Here is a 24601-nt window from a genome sequence, read left to right as displayed (position 1 = left end):
TCTCTGTGTGTGTTTTTGACTGACTGTGATCATGTAGCTTTGCTGTTGCTAGTAAGCTCAAATGTAGCCGTACCATGAAGGAGCAGATATGTGAGGGATAATCCAAAACTGCACCAGTGGGCACTAGTTCCATAAAAACAACTTAAACTTCCTATATGGCGTAAAATAATTTTTCAGTTTACCGAGCAGCTCCTTCCGTGTGCGACTGGCTATTTCTTTGATCTCCATGCGGGATAAGGAAAGCGAGTGTGTTGCAGAGATGAGGGGAGCTGGGGCCACCATGGTGGGGGCTGGTGTCGTCAGCACTTTGTTGACCAGAGGGGACTTCAGGGGTCTTTCGATGCTGCGGCCCACCAAGTTACACAGAGGGATCTTAAAAATGTGCTTGCATGCCGCTTCACCTGGGAGGAAGAAACCCAGAGGAAGAGGTAGCAGTGAGGAAGAACAATTGTGGTACATGACATGAGAGCGCACAAAATGAAAACAAAAAAGAAAGAAGGCTTGGCTTTAGTTCTTTAGCAGAAATTCAAAAACATACCATATGTTTCCGAGTTTACAACTAGAGATTGAACCTTTTATTTTTGTCAATATTTCAACACTTTTGCATGGCAGTGCAATGAAAATTAAATACTTTATTTTTGACTATTTGGCTGCGTAAGTTACCACTGGGAAGCTACTGCTTAGCTTAACGTAAAGATGAGAAACAGAGGGAAAGAGCTGCCTGTGCTCTTGATTTTTTTTTTTGAAAATCTGTACAAAAACCCAGGTGGTAAAACATTAACATGTGACTACATTAGTGGTTTCCAAATTTCTACCTCTCATACAGTACTGTGCAAAGATTTTGAAGCATCCCACATTTCTTTGTAGTTTGCTTCTCAGGACCAGATTGTCTTTCTTTATTTCCACTTGACTCAAACCTTGGCATATTTCTTCATGGTATGCATATATTTCTTCAAACATTTGAGCACACTGGACAAGTGGAAGACAAAAGAAGTTGTTCAGGACAGTGAGTGTCTACAGCTATCTGTAATACATTGTAGGGGTCTGTCATGATTTGGGGCTGCATTTCAACCAGTGGTGTTGCAGGTCTTTAAAAAAAACTGATGGAATAATGAATGCAGAAAAGCACAGTCAAATTTTGATACTCCATCGGGTACCTACAAGATTTCAGAGGAAATGAGGTCATACCAAATACTGACTTTCAGGCTTGTTTTAATTGTACAGACTCTGTTGTTGCTTTTTAAGTACTGCATTTCTCTGCATGTTTGCACATTTCAATATATCACTGGACCTATTTCCCATTTCCTAGTAAAATATAAAGAAATGAGGGATGGCTCAAGCCTTTTGCACAGTGCTATATATTAACTTGAGCTAAATTTACAATACATCACACTCACATACATATCATCTGCAGGCATTTTCAGTGCAGCTTTAGGATACTCCAAAACTCTCACCTGACTCAAAGATTAGGCTTTTTTGAAACTCCGTTGTTGGGTATTATGAAACATACTCTTACCTCTGAGACTCTAATGCAGCGAACGCCATTACACGAGATGCACATTTGTAATCTTTACGCTAAACACACTTGAAATAACCAGGGACTGGCTTCAGACATGTAAATATTGGCATCTATCTTGTATATCAACACTAGAAGCATATTTCCGCCTTTCTGGTGCATTCAGGGACTCTCAAAGATTCAACTTGTTAACATTGCTCTTGCATTCCGTGTGCCAGCCACTCCAACTCACAAAAACATGTTGTCGATTTTGTAAAGCTATAATGAGAAATAATTTTATTTCACTGGAAATAAAAGTCTTTGAATGCACCAGTAAGGACCAGTAAAAAAAAAAAACCTGATAATGACTGCAAAAGCAAAAGCTTACAAAACCTGAAAAAGCAAAGGTGACACAGCTTGATCAAGTCTTTAACTTTTGTATTTTCGTAGCGCAGTAAAACATCTATGACATCACATGTGGCATGCGTTGCAAAACAGTCAGCTGTAATATTAATTCTGTATATAATTAGGACTCATCCACATTTAAATGAAGCCACTTTAAAGTGATTTATAGTGCTATTTATTGAAACAGCACGCAGTCTTAAAATTAATCTTCCTTACAACAGCGAGCTAATGTAACTGTTCAGTAGACATTTATAGCAGGCCATCTATTATTCAACAGAGACTACAAAGTCTGCTCGAGATGCATTGAATGGATGTTTGGAAGTTTTCAAGTGACACAATCTGCCCACAAAGCTGCAGTGTGCCCACTGGCAATGCCCAGCCATTCCACTTGGGAGCAGTGTTGGAGTTCAGAAACTGCACACTGCTCCGGTGAGGCAGGCTGGTGATAGTGAATGAGAGTGAATCGAGGCGGAGCAGTGTGCAGTAAAAAAAAAAAAAGGGTCCGTCTCATCTGAAATGTCAGCGGGTGAGAGGAGAGTTAAAGACCCACTGTGAAAAACAAAGGGTCACTGCTGATGCTTGACAGGTACACTGTGTTAGTGCTGTTACAGATCAGCTCTCACTTGCCGTTGTGTCGTCCGACAGCAAAAGGAAATAGCCAAAAATGCGGCAAGGCATGCAAGTATTTGGAATATATAGTTGCAGAGATCAATATATTCCACATGCGTTTCTGGACCAGGGGAAGTGTCACACTCCAGCACACTGGCAAAAAAAACCAAAAATCAAATAAATAGTTGTCAGGGATGTTTTTAGTACTAAATGGAGTCAAATTCACCAGAACAACGTGGCGTCTTTAAGCCAGTGGAGGTGGATGGTGGCTAGCAGCCACATCAGTGACATCTTGCTCGCATCACTGATGTGATTACGTCAGATGAAAACCTTCCCAAGGAGCAGATACGGCAGGCGCACAGGCAGTTAAGAGGATGGGATTTTTGTCAGCACCCTTCCACCTTTCTCTCTCTCCCCCCCCCCCCCCCCCCCCCCCCCCCCTCCACTCTCCAAACACCCCGCCCGACCACCCACCCACCATCAGACTGTAGCACCGCTGTTTGGACTACTTTGGATCGAAAAAGAGGGCTGACAAAAGTCTCCATGGCGACAGTGCAATCTGTAAATCATGCTGCAGCAGACGTGTCTTCTCCTTCCCTCTTTCCCTTTTCTTGCTCCTTTTTTTCACCCCCCCCTCCCCCCAGCCTCCATAACCCCTCCCTTTCCGCTCACACTCCCTGCATACCTATTCTTCCTCCCCCCCTTCCCGGTAATTTCATAACTCTTTATCTTCATCACCTCTGCCTCACTTTTGTACTTTGAGCTCTAGCACCTTCCTTTCTCCCTTCTCATTCTCCCCTTGCGCTAATGCTTTAATTAGTCGGCAGACAGAAAGGGGGGTGAGTGGGGGTGGGGAAGACATAATGTTCACTTAACATTCAACCAACGTTCAAGTCAACATGCTGCTTCGGAGCAGACAGGGGTGATACACTCTGGGTGCACGTGCATGTTAGTAGGGCAGCGTTATGAGTGTTTTTATGGACAGAGGACAAGTTGTGGGAGAATCCTAAAGTACCTTCAGCATCCTTAGACATGTACAGGGAAAGCTTGGTACCATAGGGGATCCGTATAGAATCTGAACCAGGGATGAAGAAGAGGGTTACACAAACTGAACACACACAGTAACATACATTTAGGAGCACACGCACACACCCACACACATACATAGTAGGTTCTCTATTATGTCTACATCTTCCAGTAATGCAGAATTATTTGCACGGCCAGTTGAACCGAAAAAAAAAAAAAGAGATTTCCTTTAATAAAAATGATATACATGAGCAGAAATCCTGCACTTGACTAATTGCAGCAGCAACAGCCAGACCTTCCTCCCCGTTAGCCTTAATGGAACCTGTAAATACCCACTTCCCTCAGGAAAAGACTGCCTGGATGGTGCAGCAGCAGCAGGAACACAACCTTTTTATTTTTTATTTTTCTTAAGTCTCACTCTTCCCTGCAGTTCAGACTTACATGGAAACCTTAGTGTGTCTTTAACAGCTAGACTGCACTGTCCATCAGTCAGCTGACAGACAGTGAATGACAATCTTGTACAAGCTGTATTAATCTGGAGGAGATCAGGAACAGCAGGATGGGGAGGTGGTGGTGCTGGTGGGGGTGTGTGTATTAAATGGTCAAACATACAATGAAAGATGTCTGGGAGAGTGTGCGTGCTATATTGTAACTATATTGTAACTATAATTGGCAATCGAAAAGATCACAATGATGCTTTCAAATGTTCTCGTCCTTCAACTACAAATCACATTTAGCTAAGGTACAAGCTTTTTTTCATACACCTCATACTACATATGGGTATAAAACTCATATGAAGATGCTTGTAAGTTATGTAAGGAACGTCGTATCTCAGTGAAAAGTTTGTGATCTTTTGGCAGCATGTCGATGAACGGGAGGCCACGTGGATGCCTGTTTTGAAAAACGGTGTGTTCAAGGATCCTCCAAAATTCAAGAGTTCACTGCCTGGTGACAACCCTAAAACAAAAAGGGATTCTCAAACTGTCAGGTCTGAGACAGAAACATTGGAGAGTGTGGTGGACAACCAGTGGGAAAATAAGGAGTGAAACTTTAGTAGAATAAATATGATTTACAGCCAGATCTGTCAGTATTTGGACAGTTTTGTAATTTTCCCTCTATACATCACCATGTTGGACAATCAAGATGTGACTGAAGTGCAGACCTTCAGTTTCAGTTCAAGAGATCTAACAAAATATTGCATTACCTCTTCAGGAATTACAGCATTTTTATACACACTCTCTCAAATCTTGAAATCTTAAAAAAGAAATCTTAGAAAAATAAACAATAAAAATGACAAAGAGGAGTCACAGAGGGTTACAAGGCAGAATAACACTTTGTAAGTGTTGGTCTTTTTTTAAAAGATAGTGTTTAAATGAAATAAAAGAAGGCGTATTCTGCAATATTCACTGTGCTTATCTGTCTAATGTTTCCCACAACAGAGGTATCAAACATAAGGCCTGGGGGCCAGAATTGGGCCGGAATTAGGCACAGACTCCAATTTGACCCACTGGGCAATTTTAAAAATGTGAAGGAATAAAAAAGCATACATTTTGGAGTTTTAACTATATTTTCACAGGTTTTGGAGCGTGATAAAGACCTCCCCCATGGGCATACTACACCAAAGTAAATATATGAATATATGAATAATTAACTGACAGGAAATTCTCTTTTTGTTTTTTTTTTTCCCAGTGGGTTTACAAATAAAGTGCAATGACAGAACCAGAATGTTTTAGGCCATTTTACACATTTCTTGCACTTTAAGCCAAAGGTTTTCCAGATTTCTTTTATTTACAACAGCAACATTTCTATATCATATAGAAAAACTGAGATGTGTTGTTGAAACTGCACTCCTTTTTCTTATATTAAACTATTCCAGGGATTAAATGTGTAGTTAAAGTTCTTTACACTAAGAGAAAGGGTTTCTGTCCGGCCCAATTAAGATCAAAGTGGGATGTATTTGGTTCACAATGTAAAATACGTTTTTGACATCCCATCCCTGCCCTTCAACATAGGTAAGCAAATTTAATCTAAAGCAAAATTTCAGATGATGAGTAGGTCCTTGAACACACCAACAAGCAACATTTTTGTACCGGTTTTGGCTTGGTAACAAAGATAATTAAACAAAGGCACCTAAGTCTTTCTACCTCATGTTTAAATGCCGCAAAAGTAATTTTTTAAGCATAAAATTTGTTGAGTGAATGACTTTTTCTCTGAAATAATTGTAAGCAAGAAGGTCGGTAATAAATAAAAGTAAACACATTTGTAGGTACAATTATTTGTAGGGTTCAAAGGCTGTTGACAGGATACTTATTCGTCTACTGCTACTCTAAATACCCAGCAATGAGGACATTATAATGTTTCTCATAAAAAAAAATGATGGCAGAAGTGATTAAAGAAAAACTTACTGTCACAGAAAACTGCACGTTATCAACCTGAACTAATGTACACAAATGTTGCAGTGCTTGAAGCTAAGAGAGACTCCAAAGTCAAACATCCTGCGTTGGTCTTACCATCACCGAGCGGCGAGGGGAACATGGGCATCTCATAGCCGGTGGGTGTCTGTGGGGAACTCTGGGAACTGGTGTCTCTCGAACTACAGTTGGAGGCTGAGCTCACTGGAGCCGATGAAACGAAATAGATGTCTGACTGTGGGTGGAAAAAGCAGATGCAAGCAGAGAGGGAAATGAAAGGAAAAGAAGGACGTGCAGAGAAGGCAGGAAAACAGAAAGGTTTGAAGCAGGAGGTGAAAAAGAAAAAACAAAGAATCAGAATGAATCATTGGATCTCAGGCGCACTGTTCTGTTTGCAATTATCGGAGTGTATAAATCATAGTTGTATTATTGCTTTTGCAGCCATGCAGATTACCAGCCTTATTTCCCACAGGGATAATAAAGATGGATTGAAATGAGAGCTCCCAGACATCTTCTTCTACAACAGAGTGAAGCCTGACACTGAAACTAAATTCACAAACTTGAGGATTCTTGTTCAGTGGGTGTGATATGTTGTCATTTATACAGACCCGTGAAGCAGCCAGCTGCAGCTCGGGGACCACTGCTGTGTACACAAGATTGCCATTGACCACTAGTCGAATCTCAATGGAGTCCGTGGTGAAGGCCAGGATGTAAGGAAATGCACAAACTGCAAAGACACCAGGAGCATAAGAAAAAGTATTTCATCAAAGGGAAGCCACTGAATCAAGTATGACTGCAATGCAAAAAATGTAAGCAATGTTGACCTTTCTTAATACTTCAAATTTGTAGTTATTAGTTTCACCAAGAATTATTACTATTAGATTATTGGCTAAATATATATGCAGAAACGCCCAACCCATGCTTGTACTATAGGTGCCTCAGTGGTGGTGCCTAATTCTTTATAGTTTTGTCTCCAATGAGACAGACTTTCTGTAATTTGCGACAAAAAGATGATTCAGTTAGACATCTCCACATGGTGTGCAGTGTGTCCTTAAAGAAATTTGAGGAAACCAGACAAGTGGAGAACACAAGAAGACATGGGAGACTATCTGATATGGAAGCAATGTCATTAAGAAATAGGAAATAAAAATCCAGCAAATCCATCTATTGTTCAGCAAAGTCTCACCAGAAATGGTCTGAGCAGGAAGATGGCTGTCGTGGGTTATTTTTAGAACGTAACTACTGCGATAAATGAGGAACCACTGTACACAGAAAAGTATAGATTTTGATCCAGCATACTATATCAAAAGGGTGTGATTACTTTTTTTAAATTATGAAAATGACTGTTTTATATGCCAGTGGTGTGAGCTGATTTTAAATTGAAGATCTCCCACATGTTTTAATACATTTGTGTGATTACTCTGCACTGTTGGCTTTATGTGTGTATATGTATGTGCATATTAAAGCAGGACACATTACAGATGCACAGGAGGCCAGAGGGGCAGCATTTTGTTATGAGCAGTGCCAGGGTTACAGGTTTAACACCAGCTTTTTTTTTTCTTTTTCATCACCTTCTGCGTTAATAATAAAATGTACACAGAAACACACGCACATGTGCGCACACACGCACAAGTAATCACTTGGGCCAGTCGGACGCTTGTGATTACACATGATGTTTCCATGGTGACACGAAGCTCGGCCAGGCCAGCGGCAATGGGCAGGGTGGGGCCCCGAGAACTGTTGCCGTGGCAACCTACCAATAGCATTGGGCATCTGGTTCCAGCTGAAGTGGAAATCCGAGGTGTTGGACTGGATCATCGGTGTGGAGCCGTTAAACGGACAAACTTTCTTATAGTAACAAATATCTGCAAAAGACACACAGGATTCAGGTACACCACAATCGACAGCAGCCTTTTATTGTGACTCGAAGAGGGCAGACAGCTTTTTGTCCTTTTATATAGCTGAAGCAGAGGGATAAAAAGCTCCCTCACTCTTAATATTCTGGAGCTGTCTCTGTGCAATGATTTTTATTCCAGTAGCAGAGGAAAAGGCTTTGACAGTAGAGGCAGATAGCCGACATTACACAACATCTGAAATGTCTGGAGTCAAGAGAGGGATGGTGGTGGGGGGCACTCACAGTTGTAACACAACAGCAGACCTGCCTCCCCGTCTTCATACACATCAATGGCCGCTACAAAATTTACCTGCAGGCACAAAGAAGTCAGTTTAGTGAAATCAAAGATGGTTCAGAGGCGAAAGGTCAAACAGGAGACACTGTTTTTAACAAATAATGTCAGGTCAGTACCCTCAGGGCAATACAGAAGATACACTGCATGTCAGCTACAGATTTACTTTTCTCTAAATAGAAAGCAGAATGAGATGCTTTATTAAGGCAGCTGTTCATCCTACAGCCTGCTCATCCATTTCTCCCTTCTCTCGCCTCCCCAGCTGGTGGCTGTGAATGACAATGTGTTGATTCACCCAAGCAGGCTAGTAATCAGCAGGTAAATAAAGCCGCTAACTAAAGGTTTCAGTCCTGTTTGGCTTCAATAAACATCACATAGAAATGCAAGAAAGCAAAGAGAAAGCCGCTAATATGTGTGTCTGTGTGTGTGTGTCTGCGTGTGTGTGTGCCTCACCCTGTTGGCCTCTGCGTGATGAAGCCGGTAGGCATCTCCAGTGCTCTCATTGATCAGGTCAAATTGATGTTTGTAGGCCACACAAATCATATTATCATTTTCCCCGGTTGGACCGTCCACCAGCGACATCACCACCGGCGGGTCGCACAGACAGATCTCCTAATGGGAGCGTGGTACATGTGGTTAACATTAGCACTCTTTACTTTTACACTCCTGTCTTCGTTCTTCTTTCAGCCTCTTCTGTTTGATAGATAATTAGACTCTTTTTTAGCCCCCATTACCATTTGGCTATTGAATACAATGTACATGCTTGATTCATATGCTGTTTTTCCACCTTCCCTTTGCTCATGTGGACTTTGATTTACCCGTATGTACTGAAACTCCTCCACTGGAGAATCCGCTCCTGTGGCGACGGCGCTGAAACGCGGATGTTTCCTGGTGATGAGGAGGAGTTTGTTCCTGATGGCTGCTACTATCCTCAGCTCTGAGCCGTGGTGGGTGTTAATAGAGTACAAATGGCAACCTAGGACAAAGCGGATGAGAGGGGAGGCTGACAAAGAGATGGAAACTATAATGGATGTTTGCTGCTGCAGGTGCCGTTCCCTGGCATCGTCCCGCAGATCAATGCATGCCGCTCAGACAGCTGGCATGACACCAGTGGATATAACACTGTGTGTGTATTTGTGTGTACATTGTAAAAAGGGGATTCATTAAGGTTGCACTTCAGAATTGATTAGATACTTGTTAACCTTGTAAACAACCTCATAAACATATTCAGATAATCCTTCAACAGGTCAGAAATGTAGATGTTTACTTCTTTAGGAACATTTGTACATTTTTCGATACAGATGTACAATATTTACAGCTCAAAGACATTTTTTTTATGTCTGTAAGCCAAAAGCTCAGGTTTCAATCTGCTCAAAAAGCTTGTTTTCCAAGTTTTTCTACTTGTGTTGAGCTGTTGTCAGCTTGGCATAGATTTCTTCATATGGCCATCTCAGGCCAGCACTGTGGCTTTGGCTGCGCCTAATATGATGAAGCACAGGCCTGTTCCAGAAAACAGAGTTTGCTAACCCTGAGATGAGGATTCCTTAATCCCTGGGCTATTCACAGACTCTATTCGCTGGCAGATTTTCTTTAACAAACCCAGAGTTTCTCTCTGACTCCTCCCCTAGTGTTGTGCCTAACGCAGCTGACTGGATCTCTCTTTCTCCAAAAGTTCATTCTGTTCATCTGGACGTAGCGTTTTGTGGGAGAAACGTTTCGTCACTCATCCAAGTGACATCTTCAGTCTCAGCTGACTGCAGGTTTCCCCAAATCTTATAAACAGTACATTTGCATAATGACTGAAACCAGCCCCCTGAAGGAACAATGGGCTGGGAGGTCAGTTCCTTAATCATAATTATGCAAATTCTCATGACCATTGATCAACAACCACTGACCAAAACCCACTGATCAACAACCACTGATCAATGGCCATGAGTACCATTCACAGAGAGTTGGGGAATGGCTGCAATCACAGCATTGTAGGATGGCGAAAGATGTACCCTTAGGCCCCCTCCTCGATTCAGAGATGGTCTTTCCCTTTTCACGTAAATGGCCTCCTTGACTCCGCGCTCAAACCAGCTTTCTTCCCTGTCCAAGATGTGTACATCCTCATCATAGAAAGAGTGTCCACTGGCCTGTAGGTGTAAATAGACTGCAGAGTCCTGGCCTGACCAGGTAGCTCTTCTGTGTTGTGCCATCCGCTTCGCCAGAGGTTGTTTGGTTTCCCCGATGTATAAATCCTGGCAATCCTCCTGGCACTTAACAGCGTTAAGTGCCAGGAGCGTTACTCTGTTTGCGTTACTCTGTTTGCGTTACTCTGTTTGCGTTACTCTGTTTGTGTCGGGGGACCCGATCCTTGGGGTGGACTCTTTCGCCATCTTACAATGCTGTGATTGCAGCCATTCCCCAACTCTCTGTGAATGGTACTCATGGCCATTGATCAGTAGTCTTTGATCAGTGGGTTTTGGTCAGTGGTTGTTGATCAATGGTCATGAGAATTTGCATAATTATGATTAAGGAGCTGACCTCCCAGCCCATTGTTCCTTCAGTGGGCTGGTTTCAGTCATTATGCAAATGTACTGTTTATAAGATTTGGGGAAACCTGCAGTCAGCTGAGACTGAAGAAGTCACTTGGATGAGTGACGAAACGTTTCTCCCACAAAACGCTACGTCCAGATGAACAGAATGAACTTTTGGAGATTTACTTTCCTGGATGATTGAGCATGCATCAAGACGAATCTCTCTTTCATTTTCACATTAATGCAATTGATAGCAAAACAATCAATTGTGTTAATTTGCAGAAGTTTATGTCTTTACAGATGCTAATTAGATTACTTTTTTACTTCAAGCTGTGCTGGTTGCTTAAGCCACCACATTCTTCCACATTTATGGGGTGACTGTGGCTCTGGAGCTACAACGGGCGCACCCATCGGAGTGTGATAGTTGGCAACACCTGCCATAGGCCAGTGGAGAAGTAGGTTCCCAAGTAGGAACTGTTTTATCTCCTGTTTATACCAACAGGAGCATGGCGAGATGCTATCAGTCGATCCAGTCTGTCTTAAAATAGGTTTTAACGTTGATCTGAATGTATGAGGTATCATCATCAAATTAGCTCTTTTCCACAGTATGCCTTTTTTCCTGTCTCCCTCCCCTCACTCCCAACTGAACCTGGTTCTGCCGGAGGTTTCTTCCTGTTAAAAGGGAGTTTTTCCTTCCCACTGTTGCCGAATGCTTGCTTATAGCGGATTGCCTGATTATTGGGATTTTCTCTTGTGTTATTTTAGCATCTTGACCTTACAATTTAAAGCACCTTAAGGGGTAATAGACACACTAGTCCACCACATGCTTAAGTTGCATTACCAGCAGGGGGAAATAATAGATTTAAAGCCAAGGAGTCGTGAATGACCAATGTATGAAGTACATTTCAGGCTCCTTTTATGCCAGAAACGATTAAGCTAGGTAGCTGATATGTATCAACATTTAAATGTCTTGGAAATGTCTCTTTAAATGTTTTTACATTTATTTTCATAATGGCTTGAATTTAAGCATGCATGTCCATTTCACACTTACGAGAGGCAAAGTGTGACATCCACGCAGTGGACCAGTGTGTTTTGCCGGTTGTGCGCTACTAAAATCAACTCAATTTCTTCTAAACTTCTAAATTCCCTTTTGCTTTTCTCCCTTGAGCTGCTGTTGAAGGATGCTCACAAAAAGAGCAATCTTGTAGTCTCATATTATCCTCAAATGAACCTAAAGGTATTAACAGGGGGAAAAATTTATCACAAGTGTTCGGATGGGGTACTATCCGATGCTTTCAACTTCAGTCAAATTCAAGCAGATTTTTCTATCTTGCATAAGTGTATTTACCTTTTTCACTGTGAGGACTGGTTTGCATTCTGTGCAACTGTGTGCATATTCTTGCAGATCTTGTGCGTTACCTTTCGTTTTCTCCAGTTTGTTTTCCCGGCTGTCGCACTTGCCCCTGATGAGTTGCCTCTCCTCCAGGCCTTTCTTGATCGTGCTGAGTCTGAACACATAAAGCCGAGCATCCTTTCCTGGAAACAAAACAAAAAGCTCTTCTGTTTTTTCTGCACAAAGGCTACCCTCAATTTGCTAGCTCTTATTTAGCATCCTCCCACGGCCAGGCAATGGCGTGGTATTGCAGGAGGATTACTAGAAGGCTTCTTAAAGCTGGCGCACTCGCAGAAGCTTCATCAAAGCCCACACACAGTCGTGACAAATGCCTGCCATCGCATAATGACTATCAAACCTGGACGATCCCTACTTGCTAATCATCTGCAGATCAACCATTTACATTCTTTCACAGTTAAAGCAAACATCAGACAAGTCCAACTGCTGTTTGTTAGTACACAGCCACTTCTCGGTTGAACTACTTGTGTGTTTTTTAAATCTTAGTCACCCTCTGTGTTTAATTTTATCTGTCTGCCTGTCTGGATATCTCTTAGTACTTTATAACCCCCTGCGCTCTCACAGTCTATGTGGTTCTTCAGACAAACAGACACTCTTTTGTATACACATGCACACAGAACCCCTTTAGGGACTGGTTCTGTGTAGGTCAGCTTCCTTAGATCTCGGCGATGGATCGATGTTTTCACCGGACCAGTGGAGGTGGGCAAACGTGTACACACTAACGCACACAGGAAAAGACAGATAAAATGTAAGGCGAAGAAAAAGAACAAAAATAAAGACAATCTGCTGCAAATAGTGCTGTGAGTCAAAAAGAGGATTTCAAAGGATGACAGGAGATCTCTGATGTGCAGGGAGGCAGTGCTTAGCAGTATCCTCCCGGTGGTCTAAGCCTACCTTTGTCAGTGCGGGTGATAAGCAGGTCCTGAGGCTCGAGAACGTGCATCTGCTTCACCACCATGGTTCTGTCAAACACGTGCACTGGGGGAAGGCTCTGTGGCTCTGAAAGACAAGACACAAATCACATGATTAAAGAAAGATTCAAATTAAAAAGAAAAATCCCCGCCCCAAGTAGGGTTTAAAAAAAAAAGAGCCTTTAAATAAGAAAATATTGATTGTGTCACTCACCAATGCCTAACCCTGCTGGATCAGGGCCTGAAACAGGGACAACATCATTACCATCATCATGTTAGCTGCTGCTCTCTACATTCTGCTGAGTATTGAACAATTATGCATGGGTGCTTTAATTTAGATGGCACAGGGCGTATTGATTAGAGTGACCTCACCATCGAGCAGCATGACCCCTGCTGCGTCTGTGGCAACCAGCACCGACTGACCCCAGGAGTCAGCGCACACGATATCATAGGGGAATGTGCTGCAGAACAACTGGGACTCCCATGGCTGGAACACACATATTGATACAGCACACAATAGGATTAATATTCACTTGGTTTGATAGGACTACAAATAAATCATAAATTACATTTAGCTCCCAAGAGAGATACTCCAACCCTCCCAGTTTCATTAAGTGCTTTTTAAACATTTCAAACATGAAGTTGTTTTGTAACGGCAAAAAAATACAAAGGTTCTTTCAAGTATTAAGATCAAGGTGGTGAGATGCTTTAAAGATGTGCACCTCACCTCTTTTCTACACAAGCCTGTGGTGACGAGGCTAGTCGGCGCATCGCCTCTCACTATGGTCTTCAGCTTGAGGGCCTGGGGAAGAAACGGCATCAGATATGACACACGGCGTACACCTCTGAATTCTGCACTGATGGAAGTCTGAAGTCTTGCATCACCACAGTGTCTGACATCTGAAATCAAGATTTGCTCCCATGTAGCTAATGTTAGCATAAAATTCACGCTGTTGCCACGATGAGAGGGCGACATTTAACCACCGTGGCGAGGTAATGATGACTTCTTTTATAAACAGATTTATAGTTACTCTGTATTTTCCAACCTCGAATGATGCAGGACAGAATGAAAAATGAAGTTCAGACCTACACAAATATACACATTTTTTGAGATATTTTCTGTTTCTTGAACTCTTTTGCCCATTAAGATGATCTGACGATCTACCCTGCATCATTAATGGCAAGTTTTGACGCCTTAGTAAATATCAATAAAGATGCAGTTCAATGACCATTAGAATAAATGGATTTCCCTAGGGTACCTGCATGAACAGAGACCATCCTCACTGATTTCTGATGCACATCCACTCATGTTGTTTAATAGGCAGGCTGAAATATGACATGAACCAATCAGTTCAAAAGAGGGTTGCTTCTAACAGGGCATCTAGAGGTAAAGAGTTAAGAAGTTCTTTTTCAGCCACTGGGTTTGTGTTCTTTCAATAAACAGGCTCAATCTATGTGCTACTAAAGGGGCATTTTTAAAACATATATTTTGATGTTATATGTGGCTATTATGAGGCCTTGATGAACTGCTATGTATTTTTCTATCTTTTGGGCTCCATCATGTAGCTGTAAAGAGGTAGCTTGCCAATGAACTAGCATCTTTCACAGTCATTCTCTGTGTTTTTTAATGACACACTGGATACTTTATATCCTCTCCAACATTCTGCTTGGTGGAGGAAATTACATTTTACGGTATTTATCTGTTATTTAAATAACGTCTCGGCTTTCACACTCGTGGACCTTGCGCAAGATAAATGAGCCCTAACTTGCTGAAATACGCATGCTGTTTTCTATTACTGCTATTTGGCCTGACATTGCTTGTTTTTCATGCTTATTTAGGTTCTGAGAACTGTGACAGACGGCTCAAGAAGGTGACTGTACAAAAAGAAAAGTCATAATGCATCAAAGGTTAAAGCTGTTTCAGAATTCAAACACAGTTCGTACAAATGTGCAAGCTGCAACCATCTGACTGAAAGTGCCAATCCAAGCTGCACAAAGCATTACCATGCCTGCATAAACAGGCAATCTGGAGATGATGAGATCAATACAAACCACCACTGCGGTAGCTTAGCCGTACAGCATACTAAAGCATCCTTCAGAACAGATCCATGAGAAATCATATTCAGATTTATGAGACATTAATGGGGAACATGACATCACTGTGTACTACGTGCATAACACAGTGACTGACCCCACTGTGAGTCAGTTTAGCTGACAAATGGCTTGTCTCTAAAATAACTGAACAATCAATGACCGAAGATGTTAGTCTTCCACTGTTTTAATGCTTTATAGAAGAGCACGTCGATACCTAAGCTTTGTATTTATAAGTCGAGAACAGCAGAAACGAGATAGAACAGTTACGTAAAGAAAAGGAAACAAGGACAACAAACAAAGAGAAAAAAAGAGAATTACTAAGATTAATAAACAGCTGCTTGTTTAGAGTCGACTATAAATGGTTTTGACTTTAAAAACTAATTTCCTCCAACAGGTTTTTTCTACAGGGTACAGCTATTATAACAAGTGTCTAGCTTTTAAGGCTCATATAGACTATTATAAAACAATGAGTGAAGATGAAAGAATTATTAGTACTACTCAGTTCAAACCTTTGGACTTTGGATATATTTTTCAAGTTGATCAAAAAAAAAGAAAAGAACTAATTGTAGTAAAATTATTGATGTATTCGGTTTATGAGGGGAATTACTGATTTATTATAATTTAACTCATGCTGACAGTCACATTACTCTGAAACTGTATGGGTGATCACATCAAAAATACCCACTATCTCCCAGCCTCACACAAAATATGATTTCAAAAAATGGTCATCCAGGTTCATTGCCATGTATGGTGCTTTGTAAGGTTTTTTCCCAGTACGATTATATCAGGTATATCAGCCACACAGTGACCTTCTTAGATTATTATTCCTTCTTTATCCTCCTGCAAGCAGGTGTTCAGTTCATTCAGCCTTTGAAACCCAATCAGTACAAAGAGCTTCCTCATTAATGACTGAGAGAGGGTAGTTTCTCCTGCAGTGGTAGGTAGCACTCATTACATTTGCATTTTTAGAGGGAAACAAAGAGAATAGAGCAAAATACACTAACCCATGCTAGGCAGTTTCACTTCTAAAGACCAGACTACAGTGACTCGGGTACCTTTTCTGTTTAGTTTAGAATTATTGTTTGACTTCCCAGTCAACTCTGATTAGCATTTGCTTTTCACTTGCCTTACAAATTATTACTTTTCTTCTTAAAACATCAAACAGAAGAAGCTGGTAACTGTGGAAGCACTTTTTTCTCTTATGAGTAGAACAAAATTTTACACCCTGAGTAGTAGCTAAATCATTTGGAAAGTTTCCTGGAAATTACATCAAAAATACATGACCCATAAAGTAAATACGCCCCCACCAAAAAAGCCCAAATATTGCCACGGTGGAGAAATGGAGTGTATGGCGCTGTATAAAGCTCAATGATGGTTTTCAGCATAGACAGAAAAACAATTTGTTCCTCATTCTGAATTAAGCCTCTGATTACAGCTCAAGTCTGAAGTGTTCACTACAATAGAAGATGATCAAAAAAAGGATTTTGTGAACAATAATCATGTAAAAACATACTATGACTTGTTCGAGAAACCACGATTTCTATATATGGAGCTGACCAATAGCTCTTTAGTCTTTCTTTGGACATTGGCAGCTTTTTCACTCCTTTTCAGTTTTGTCCTTTTACCTGACTATTTTCAGACTACTTTCAGTTTGTTTTTCTTGTTCTAATTCTGTTCTAATTTCTTTCTAATTTGCTCCTACTTCTTCAGTGAATCTACAAAAATGTTAATAATAACACATTCTGACAGGCATAAAATAGCATTTTTGCAACAACAAGGTGATTCCCAAATAACTATTAGCCAAACTCTTGGCATGGTGTGCAGTTTGTTCTTAAAACATCTGAGGAAACTGGATAAGTGGAGGACAAAAGAAGTGCCAGACCTAAAAATCTATCTACAGCAGATACATCTCTTTAGGCCCTGCCTCTATTTATGTCAAATAACACAAGAACTGGACCACAAATCAGTGGCAACTGATGTATCCGCATTTGAAACTTTTGGTTTAATTCTGTACATGTGAATATGTACACAGGAGGTCAGGGGAAATCCACATTAGTGAAGCAGTGTGGGATCATCTTAGCAGAGGAAAGGCAGCCAATGTCCAAATAAGAGCTCTGAATGGACTTTAGCAAGCCTGGAGAACTGTTCCTGAGGATGACTTAAAGAAATGACAAGAAAACTGCCTGAGAGAGTTCAGACTGAAACTAGTCATGCCAAATATTGACTTTCAAGCTCATTAAATTTGTACAAACTATGTTTTTACCTTATATATGCTATATTTCCATATATGTTTGCACATATTTCAATAAACTGTTGCACCTATCTCCCATAGCAAAATGAATGAAAATGAGAGGTGGCTTAAGACTTGCACAGAATTGCATGTGTACATGTTCTTTGGTGTTTCTCACAGAACACATGAGGCTATTTTACATGTCTTTGTGTGCTCAGTACTTAGTTACCTGCCCTATTCTGACAAACTCAGCCTGGCGTGCCTCCTCCTTCTTACGTGCTGACTTTGGAGACTCAGGCAACACATCGCTGAAGGACCGTCTGTTTAACATGTTCTGGGGAGAAAAGGGAACCTAAACATGGAACGCACAAAATGTGACACATGCGCGCACACACGCAACCACACGGAGAGAGAAAAAGAAAAGCAACAAGGGTCTTAGAAGTGAAGTGAGAACAGCAAGAGTGAACAGTGCACTGCTTGAACTAAGCTGTATTAGGAGCAACAGTGAAAGGAGGGGAAAAAACAACAGATATAAGAACTAAAGTGATGTGAGGAGAGAGAGCCCTGCTGAGAAAGTCAGCATTGCAGCAGAATCCAGTGGAGTGTGGTGCAGTATGCGGAGGCTGCAGTGGAATACAGCAGAGGACAAATCAGCAGCGACTCCAGTCACTGCAAGCGACTGAAGTGACAAGGAGGAGTCAGGAGGAGAAGAGTGGATAGATGGCAAACAAAGTACAACAACAGGTCTCTGCAGCAGAGTCGTGGACGGAAACGCTGCTGTACCTTGTGCAGGTCAGGCATGAGGTCTTGATAGAGCGAGCGGATCAGCATGTCGAGGGTCCGCTGACGCTTCTGGGCAAACGTCGGTGTCTCCAGTGTGGCTTTCTCTCCATTGATTACTGAAGGAGATGAGAGAAGATCAGTATAAGGGAGACAGAGGCTACGCAAATATGTCAGCATATCTGATGAACTTTTTTTGAACACTTTCGTACATTTGACTAATAAAAAGTCCCTGAATTCTTGGTGATCGGTAAATACAGGCGGGGATGGGAGAGGGGGTCCAAACAGTGGAACGCTTTCCTCTGAGAAGATCTTTAACCTGCGGCAGAAAGCACACATACGAGATCGTAAAGAGCCGCAGATCAAGTAACTTCATCGACTCTTCTGTAAACCAAACACACTCACCTGTAACTGTCATTCTGGCTATTGTACCTAACTAATGCAAAAATATCTAGACGTGAAAGTAAAGGAAACAATTAAACCACATACAGTCAAACACATACAGTTCCACTGCTCTGATGTGGATGTGACTTCATTATCTCAAGCTGGTGTAAACATGGCTCATGTTGTTGGCTACCACTTAATCTCTGTGACAGTCGCTGTCCATGTGAAGGATACGGGTGAAGTGTGATCGGATCATAGACGGCTTGAAGGATGATGAGGCATCATCGCCTTCCTGGAATACTATGGTAACAATGTCATTTCCAATGTGCCTCTTTCTCTCCACCTGACAGAATGGATGAACAAGAGAGACACCGAGATAAGGAAAAACACAGCAAATTAACCTCGGCACCCTGCAATTTATGTGTCACAGGAATTATCTACCAATAATTATGCTGTTGTTTTTGTGTATTTGGAATTCAAGATCCCCCCCCATTTTAATAAATGGCAATACAGAACTGCATGTACAGATGATGACCAATAAATTCTTTGACTTTGAAACATAGTAGTTATTGGGCAGGTTCTGGAGCTATAGAAGCATTATTCCTATGATTTGCTAGGCCAAATCAGCCACCCAAATACTTTACCAGTGTTTTTGAGACCACACAAATGCATGCACTTTGTGTCATGCAGTGTGTTTGTCCTTAATTCACTGATCATCTATTAAAATTTACCGAGTTTCTTTTCTTCCAGGATTAAACTAAGCCAAAATGTCAGATTTTAAACCTGTACAATCATGTAAAAATGCCCAAAGTCTAGTCTGAGACTCTCTTGGTCCCATTACCAGTAAAAATATATTTCTTTCATATCAAACAATACAGAAGTATTGCTGTATATGATTAACACAACACCTTCACCAGTTAAAACAATCTGACTTTACATTACACCAACACTAAGGTGTGATATAGAGTGTGACTGGAGCTCTTCTCAGTCATGCACCCACATGCACTACAGGCACAGACTATTCCTTATTAATCACTGCCAGAATGAATATCTCAAGATGTGTCAGATTTGCTAAGCAGCAGCCCTTTGAAATCATACCTAAAAAAACTGGGATTACAGAAGGAGGCAACGATGCCCATTTCTTTTTATTCTTCTCCTCCTATACTAACAGGATTCTACTGCATTCGTGCCACAGCACTCCCTTATGCATACATAACAACTGTATACATAAAGATACAGAAATAGACATTGAAAGGAGTACTGAACAACAGTGTTGTCAGTCTCCTGGTATTTTTGTCACTTTTGTATGATTTCAGTATTTAATGAGACATGCTACAGACGTAGTAGCTGTGTATGGCTTCCCAGCCTTCAGAGTGCAATGTCAGGTTTATGTCACAGCTGCCCTAAGTGATTGAACTGGTCATTACCGTTTTTCTTTTCTTTTATTTGTTTGTGTAATGGTTAATGCATCAGTTTGAGCAAGCTCTGTAATCAAAATTATATTTTTAATGCTAAACTATAATTATTGTTGTTATTGATGAATTTTGAAATGTACCGTTTTACATAAAAAAAACAGGTAAAATAGTAAAGGAAATTATTGTTTTTTGATTAAGATGCCAAATTACAGTCAGTTACTTGCATTCCTGAATGGAAACATGAGCTATTGTGGTTGAATTTAAAGCTTAACTAACTTCCAACTTCTGAGAGAAAGCCAGTGGGCTGGCTGAAATGGTGCATGGATTCAGTTTGTTAACTGTCTAATAAATACATGTGTTTTTGACAGATTTTTAAAATATTTGTGTTTTGTTGGTTTTATGACTGGTGGTCTAACACATATAAAGTCAGAGGTGGGGAAAGAGATCATTAAGACCCCTGCGCAGAATGGGGCAGGGTATCAGGAGCCATCAGCTGATGTTGGCTAAAAATCTAAAAAAGATATTTCACGAAAAACCACAACTTCAAGGTTTTACCAAAACTATTAGAATGATTCTTCTGAACATCATGAATGTTTGTACAAATGCTTATATCATGTATCCATACTACAATATTTCATCTAGACCAATGATCCGGAGAGACATAGTGACTGACTGTAAAAAAACACAACGATGTAAAAATATATGAAATCGAGAAAACACTAAAAGTGTTACAAAAAAACAGAGACCAAATGTGTACAACCACACTTGTAACGCACCTGCTGTTTGTTCTCTTTAGAGTAGGGTAACATCGTGGAGACGTGGAACATGAGCTCATGACCTTGATACACTGTGTAGATGGACTTAATTCCTGTAGTGTCATCTGCAGACAAAAACAGTATAACAATACACAGAGGAAAAAAAACCTTAATGGATGGCCTCCTTTGTGATGTTTTGTTATGTGATCAAACAGTGCACATTCTTACTCTTGGTGTCTAACCCTCCTCGGTAACCTGCCCATCCCTGCAGTGTAATGGTATCACCCAGCAGACTGAGAAACTTGTCGAAGTTCTCACTTCCCGTCTCTGCAACAACACAACTCATTAAGCAGATATCTTCTATTGTGGGATGTAGTGTTTTTTATTCTAATTTGACATTTTGGAAGAAGTACACTTTTGGTGACCAGATCTACACCACTCTTAAGTTTATATGCTAAGCTTAGTTTAGCTTAGCTTAACATGAAAACTGTAAACAAGGTGAAAAAGCTAGCTTGGTTAGTAACATTAATGAGGTTATAGAAAGTCTTGTCATCTTGCTAACTGTTTTAAGCCTATCTTTTAACAAGGCCATCAGAGCTTACTTTATGTTTTCTACATTTTTACATGCTGTAGTGACTTTTTTAAGAGCATTTCAAGTTGCTATGCATCAATACAACCGTTATATCCCATATTTGAAAATATTGTATGTATCAAGTCCATAGTAACTACATAAATTACTAAAAACTGTAATAAACTACAAAGAAATTGAAAAATGGTTTTGTTTTGCTTACGCATTTTTCTAGTTACAGAAATATCAAAGGTGTAGCCCTCAAAATTTTAAATGCAAAAAAAGATGAATGAAATAGTTTTCAACCATAGGAAATTCATTCTGACTTCATAATTTCAGTTTTATATTTTTTATAAACTGCAACAAAAGCAAAAATAGATATTATTGTGCAAAAAAGCCCCTACATGTGCATCAAAATAAACTATACGGAAGAGGATTAGGACCACTGGAAAAAGAAGTGGGCAAGTCTTTCTTTTTCTTCTTTTCCAGAATTCTGAGAAAAAAGTCAGAATTCTGACTTTTTCCTCAGAATTATTTTTTTTCTCAGAATTCTGTCTTTAATCTCAGAATTCTGGAAAAGAAGAAAAAAAGATATGCCCACTTTTTTTTTCTTTCGGTGGCCCTAATCCTCTTCCGTAAAACTATTTCCAACAGTGAAATGAAAGTTCTAAGTGTAAAAAAGGCACAAAGTCAAACATAACTTTCAATAGCACCAGCAGATCTTTAAATGGCCCTGGAAAAAAAAGAAAAATTCCTGCAAAAATGACATAATTTCTGGTTTTCGCAGTAAATCGCAGATGTGTTAGTTCATGCTGATAATGTGATGATGTTTATTCCAGCATAGGAAGTGCAATGGACAGCTGATCAGATCCGCAAAGCGTGTGTCTGGATTTCTTCTGACGCTATTTTTGCAAACCCATTAGTAGAAGGAAACTGCGGCCAGGGACAAGTTGAATGCATGATGTGTAAGTAAACTCCTCTGTTTTCATGTCAAAATGCCTTATCTTATTTGATTGTGGGTCTACCGGGATTTAAAAATAGTTACGCAAATGGATTTAAGGGCACTCCCGTCGGCGTTTAAGGGCTAAACAAGCTAGCGCTAGTGACCAAAAATGATGACGCCCAAAGATGGCAGCAACCTAACTGTTCATTTTAAGCTTCAACATGATAATACACTCATAAATGGTTGATGTCACAGTGACTGTCCTTTTTAATATACAGTCTTTAATTTGAACACTAAATAATAAATGAGCGTAGCAGAATTTACCATTACTAAACATCTCGTCATCTGTGAGCTGTCCATCTTTGGCATACAGCACACCAAACTTAAAGTTGACAGAACCCTAAAAGAAAATTGAGTTAGATTAGAGATTAAAAATGCAAAATAAATTATACATTTTTTTAAAGAAATGTAAAATAACATGTAATAGATTAAACAAAAGATCCACAAAAGGTAACAAGAAAGGCTAAATACTGATGACCAAGAAAGAAAAATATTAATCTGCATAACACTTGAAAGAACAATTGTAGTTGTACACATGCAACCATTTCAGCATATAAAAAAGACATATAGACTCAAACATGCAGAACACTAGAAAAAAAGAAAATCAAACTGTATTAATGACAGAAAATTCCAGGATTACTGCAGATATGCTAAATTATCCCATGAAAAACATATCATATTCATACCTCCTGTTCCTCCAACACCAACAGGTCCTGGGGAAAGAGGACACAACAACTGTCACTGACCAGCACTACAGCTAGAGATGACACAGCCTAAGGACATTATGAAGTTTAGATGTTGCTGATCCGGGTTGGCATGAAATGGGTCGGTGCTATATTTCATTAAGAGCCTGCCATTGTGCTGGTGTCATTCTCACCTTCTGAATCTCCGGGTTGAGGATTTCCCTGGGGCCTTTCTCAAACCTGTCCATGTTCATTGCACTGTACAGGCAGAAGCAGGAGGGGCAGAAAAAGGAGGAGCGGAAGAAACAGAGACAAAAACCCCAAGTGTTTAGGGTTGACGAAAGACAAACAGCCCAAAGGTTAACACTCATTAAAACCTGATACAGGGGATTTCCCATCTAGCTTGAACCATTTGTATTCATTTAGAGTTTGTGCAGCAACTTAGCCTTGAGTAATTTAAAATCTCAAACCTTCTGTTCCGTACATATTTTAATATCTTGTTACCAGTCACTGATGACATCTGCTGCTGAAAATAAAATGCTGAAGGGAAAAGAATTACCAGGAAATATTTGTAAAGTTCTGGTGAAATTATACAAATGTTGCATATTTTTTCAACATTTTCTTCCATATAAGCCTTTGTTTACTGGCTCTCTGTTAAATACAGAATTGAATTAAAAACCCTCTCCTCACATACAGGGTCTTTAATAATCAGGTCCCATATTATCGTAAAGACCTTTTAGTAATCCATCAGCACTTTACTCTCATACTGCAGGCTTCCTTGTCGTTCCTAGGTTATTTAAAAGTAGAATGGGATGCAGCGTTCAGGTCTCTCTTCTGTGGAACCAGCTCCCACTTTGGCTAGAGGACACAGACAGCCCCTTTACTTTTAAGATTAGGCTTAAAACTTTAACTTAGTTATGCGGCACTAGGCCTAGGCTGCTTGGAGCTTCCCATTATGAGCTGATTGTTTTTTCTTCTCTCACATTTTTTCACTCTCTGTCTGTTTATAGACTGCTTTGCATTTAATCATTAGTTCACGTCAAACTCCGGCTCTCTTCCACAGTGTGTATTTTCCCTGTCTTCCTCCCCCTCAACCATCTGCTGCAAGTTTCTTCCTGTTAAAAGGGAGTTTTTCCTTCCCACTGTCACCAAGTGCTTGCACATAGGGGGTCATCTGTTGGGGTTATTTCTCTACTGCTGTAGATCTTTACCTTGCATTGCTCTGATTTGATTTGATTTGATTTGATTTGAATGTTTCTTTTGTTCTGAGTTCAGTTACATTGTGCAATGCAAATAATTACATCTGAACTGTAGAATGAGAAAACAACAATATAAATTCTCATTCATGCATTGGAAAGAGGGTATAAAGAGTAGTGACTAAAAGGTCGGAGCTGCACGTCTCACCTTAGTATGGACTTGACTGATAGTGTTTTTGTTGGGCTGTAGGGAAGGGAGATCTTCAGAGTCCCCTGTGTGAACAAGAGTGACACAGATCAGTGATTATCATATCATAGCATAGTGAGTTTTATACATCTGTTCATTTTGGAAATAATTGGTACATTTTTTTGTGTGCGTATTTAGAAATTCAGACCACAAAAGAGATTTTTCAACTACTTGCAGAATAATTACAGAGGACTTAAAAGATTAAACAAAAGCAATTCAAGAGAAGACAAAGTTGTTCTGTTCAATAACAACATCCTGTACCAGTTAGAGTCT

The 24601-nt window shown here is 40.3% G+C and overlaps 1 protein-coding gene across 3 annotated transcripts in view; it reads right to left on the bottom strand.

The window, feature by feature from the left end:
• Nucleotides 1-24601, bottom strand: part of garnl3 (GTPase activating Rap/RanGAP domain like 3) — a 90434-nt gene that overhangs the window by 5203 nt on the left and 60630 nt on the right. For 2 of the 3 annotated variants that reach the window (XM_063478209.1, XM_063478210.1), the window contains exons 6-29: nt 24290-24354; nt 23080-23143; nt 22889-22915; nt 22467-22542; nt 20860-20958; nt 20653-20756; nt 18696-18804; nt 18483-18528; nt 18290-18396; nt 18081-18196; nt 17527-17649; nt 13701-13775; nt 13346-13460; nt 13188-13214; nt 12957-13061; nt 12071-12187; nt 8951-9108; nt 8586-8744; nt 8084-8150; nt 7704-7811; nt 6555-6673; nt 6046-6181; nt 3525-3584; nt 183-401 (exon numbers count right to left, since the gene is read on the bottom strand). In XM_063478209.1, the coding sequence (XP_063334279.1) occupies nt 183-401; nt 3525-3584; nt 6046-6181; nt 6555-6673; nt 7704-7811; nt 8084-8150; nt 8586-8744; nt 8951-9108; nt 12071-12187; nt 12957-13061; nt 13188-13214; nt 13346-13460; nt 13701-13775; nt 17527-17649; nt 18081-18196; nt 18290-18396; nt 18483-18528; nt 18696-18804; nt 20653-20756; nt 20860-20958; nt 22467-22542; nt 22889-22915; nt 23080-23143; nt 24290-24354 (2401 nt within the window). The remainder of the gene's footprint in view (nt 1-182; nt 402-3524; nt 3585-6045; nt 6182-6554; nt 6674-7703; nt 7812-8083; nt 8151-8585; nt 8745-8950; nt 9109-12070; nt 12188-12956; nt 13062-13187; nt 13215-13345; nt 13461-13700; nt 13776-17526; nt 17650-18080; nt 18197-18289; nt 18397-18482; nt 18529-18695; nt 18805-20652; nt 20757-20859; nt 20959-22466; nt 22543-22888; nt 22916-23079; nt 23144-24289; nt 24355-24601) is intronic. The other variant, XM_063478211.1, reaches the window with a different exon arrangement.

This window comes from Pelmatolapia mariae, linkage group LG7, assembly GCF_036321145.2.
Source record: "Pelmatolapia mariae isolate MD_Pm_ZW linkage group LG7, Pm_UMD_F_2, whole genome shotgun sequence".
Lineage (NCBI taxonomy): Eukaryota > Metazoa > Chordata > Actinopteri > Cichliformes > Cichlidae > Pelmatolapia > Pelmatolapia mariae.
The sequence above is the reverse complement of the archived record's forward strand: the minus strand, read 5'-3'. Positions and strand labels throughout refer to the sequence as shown.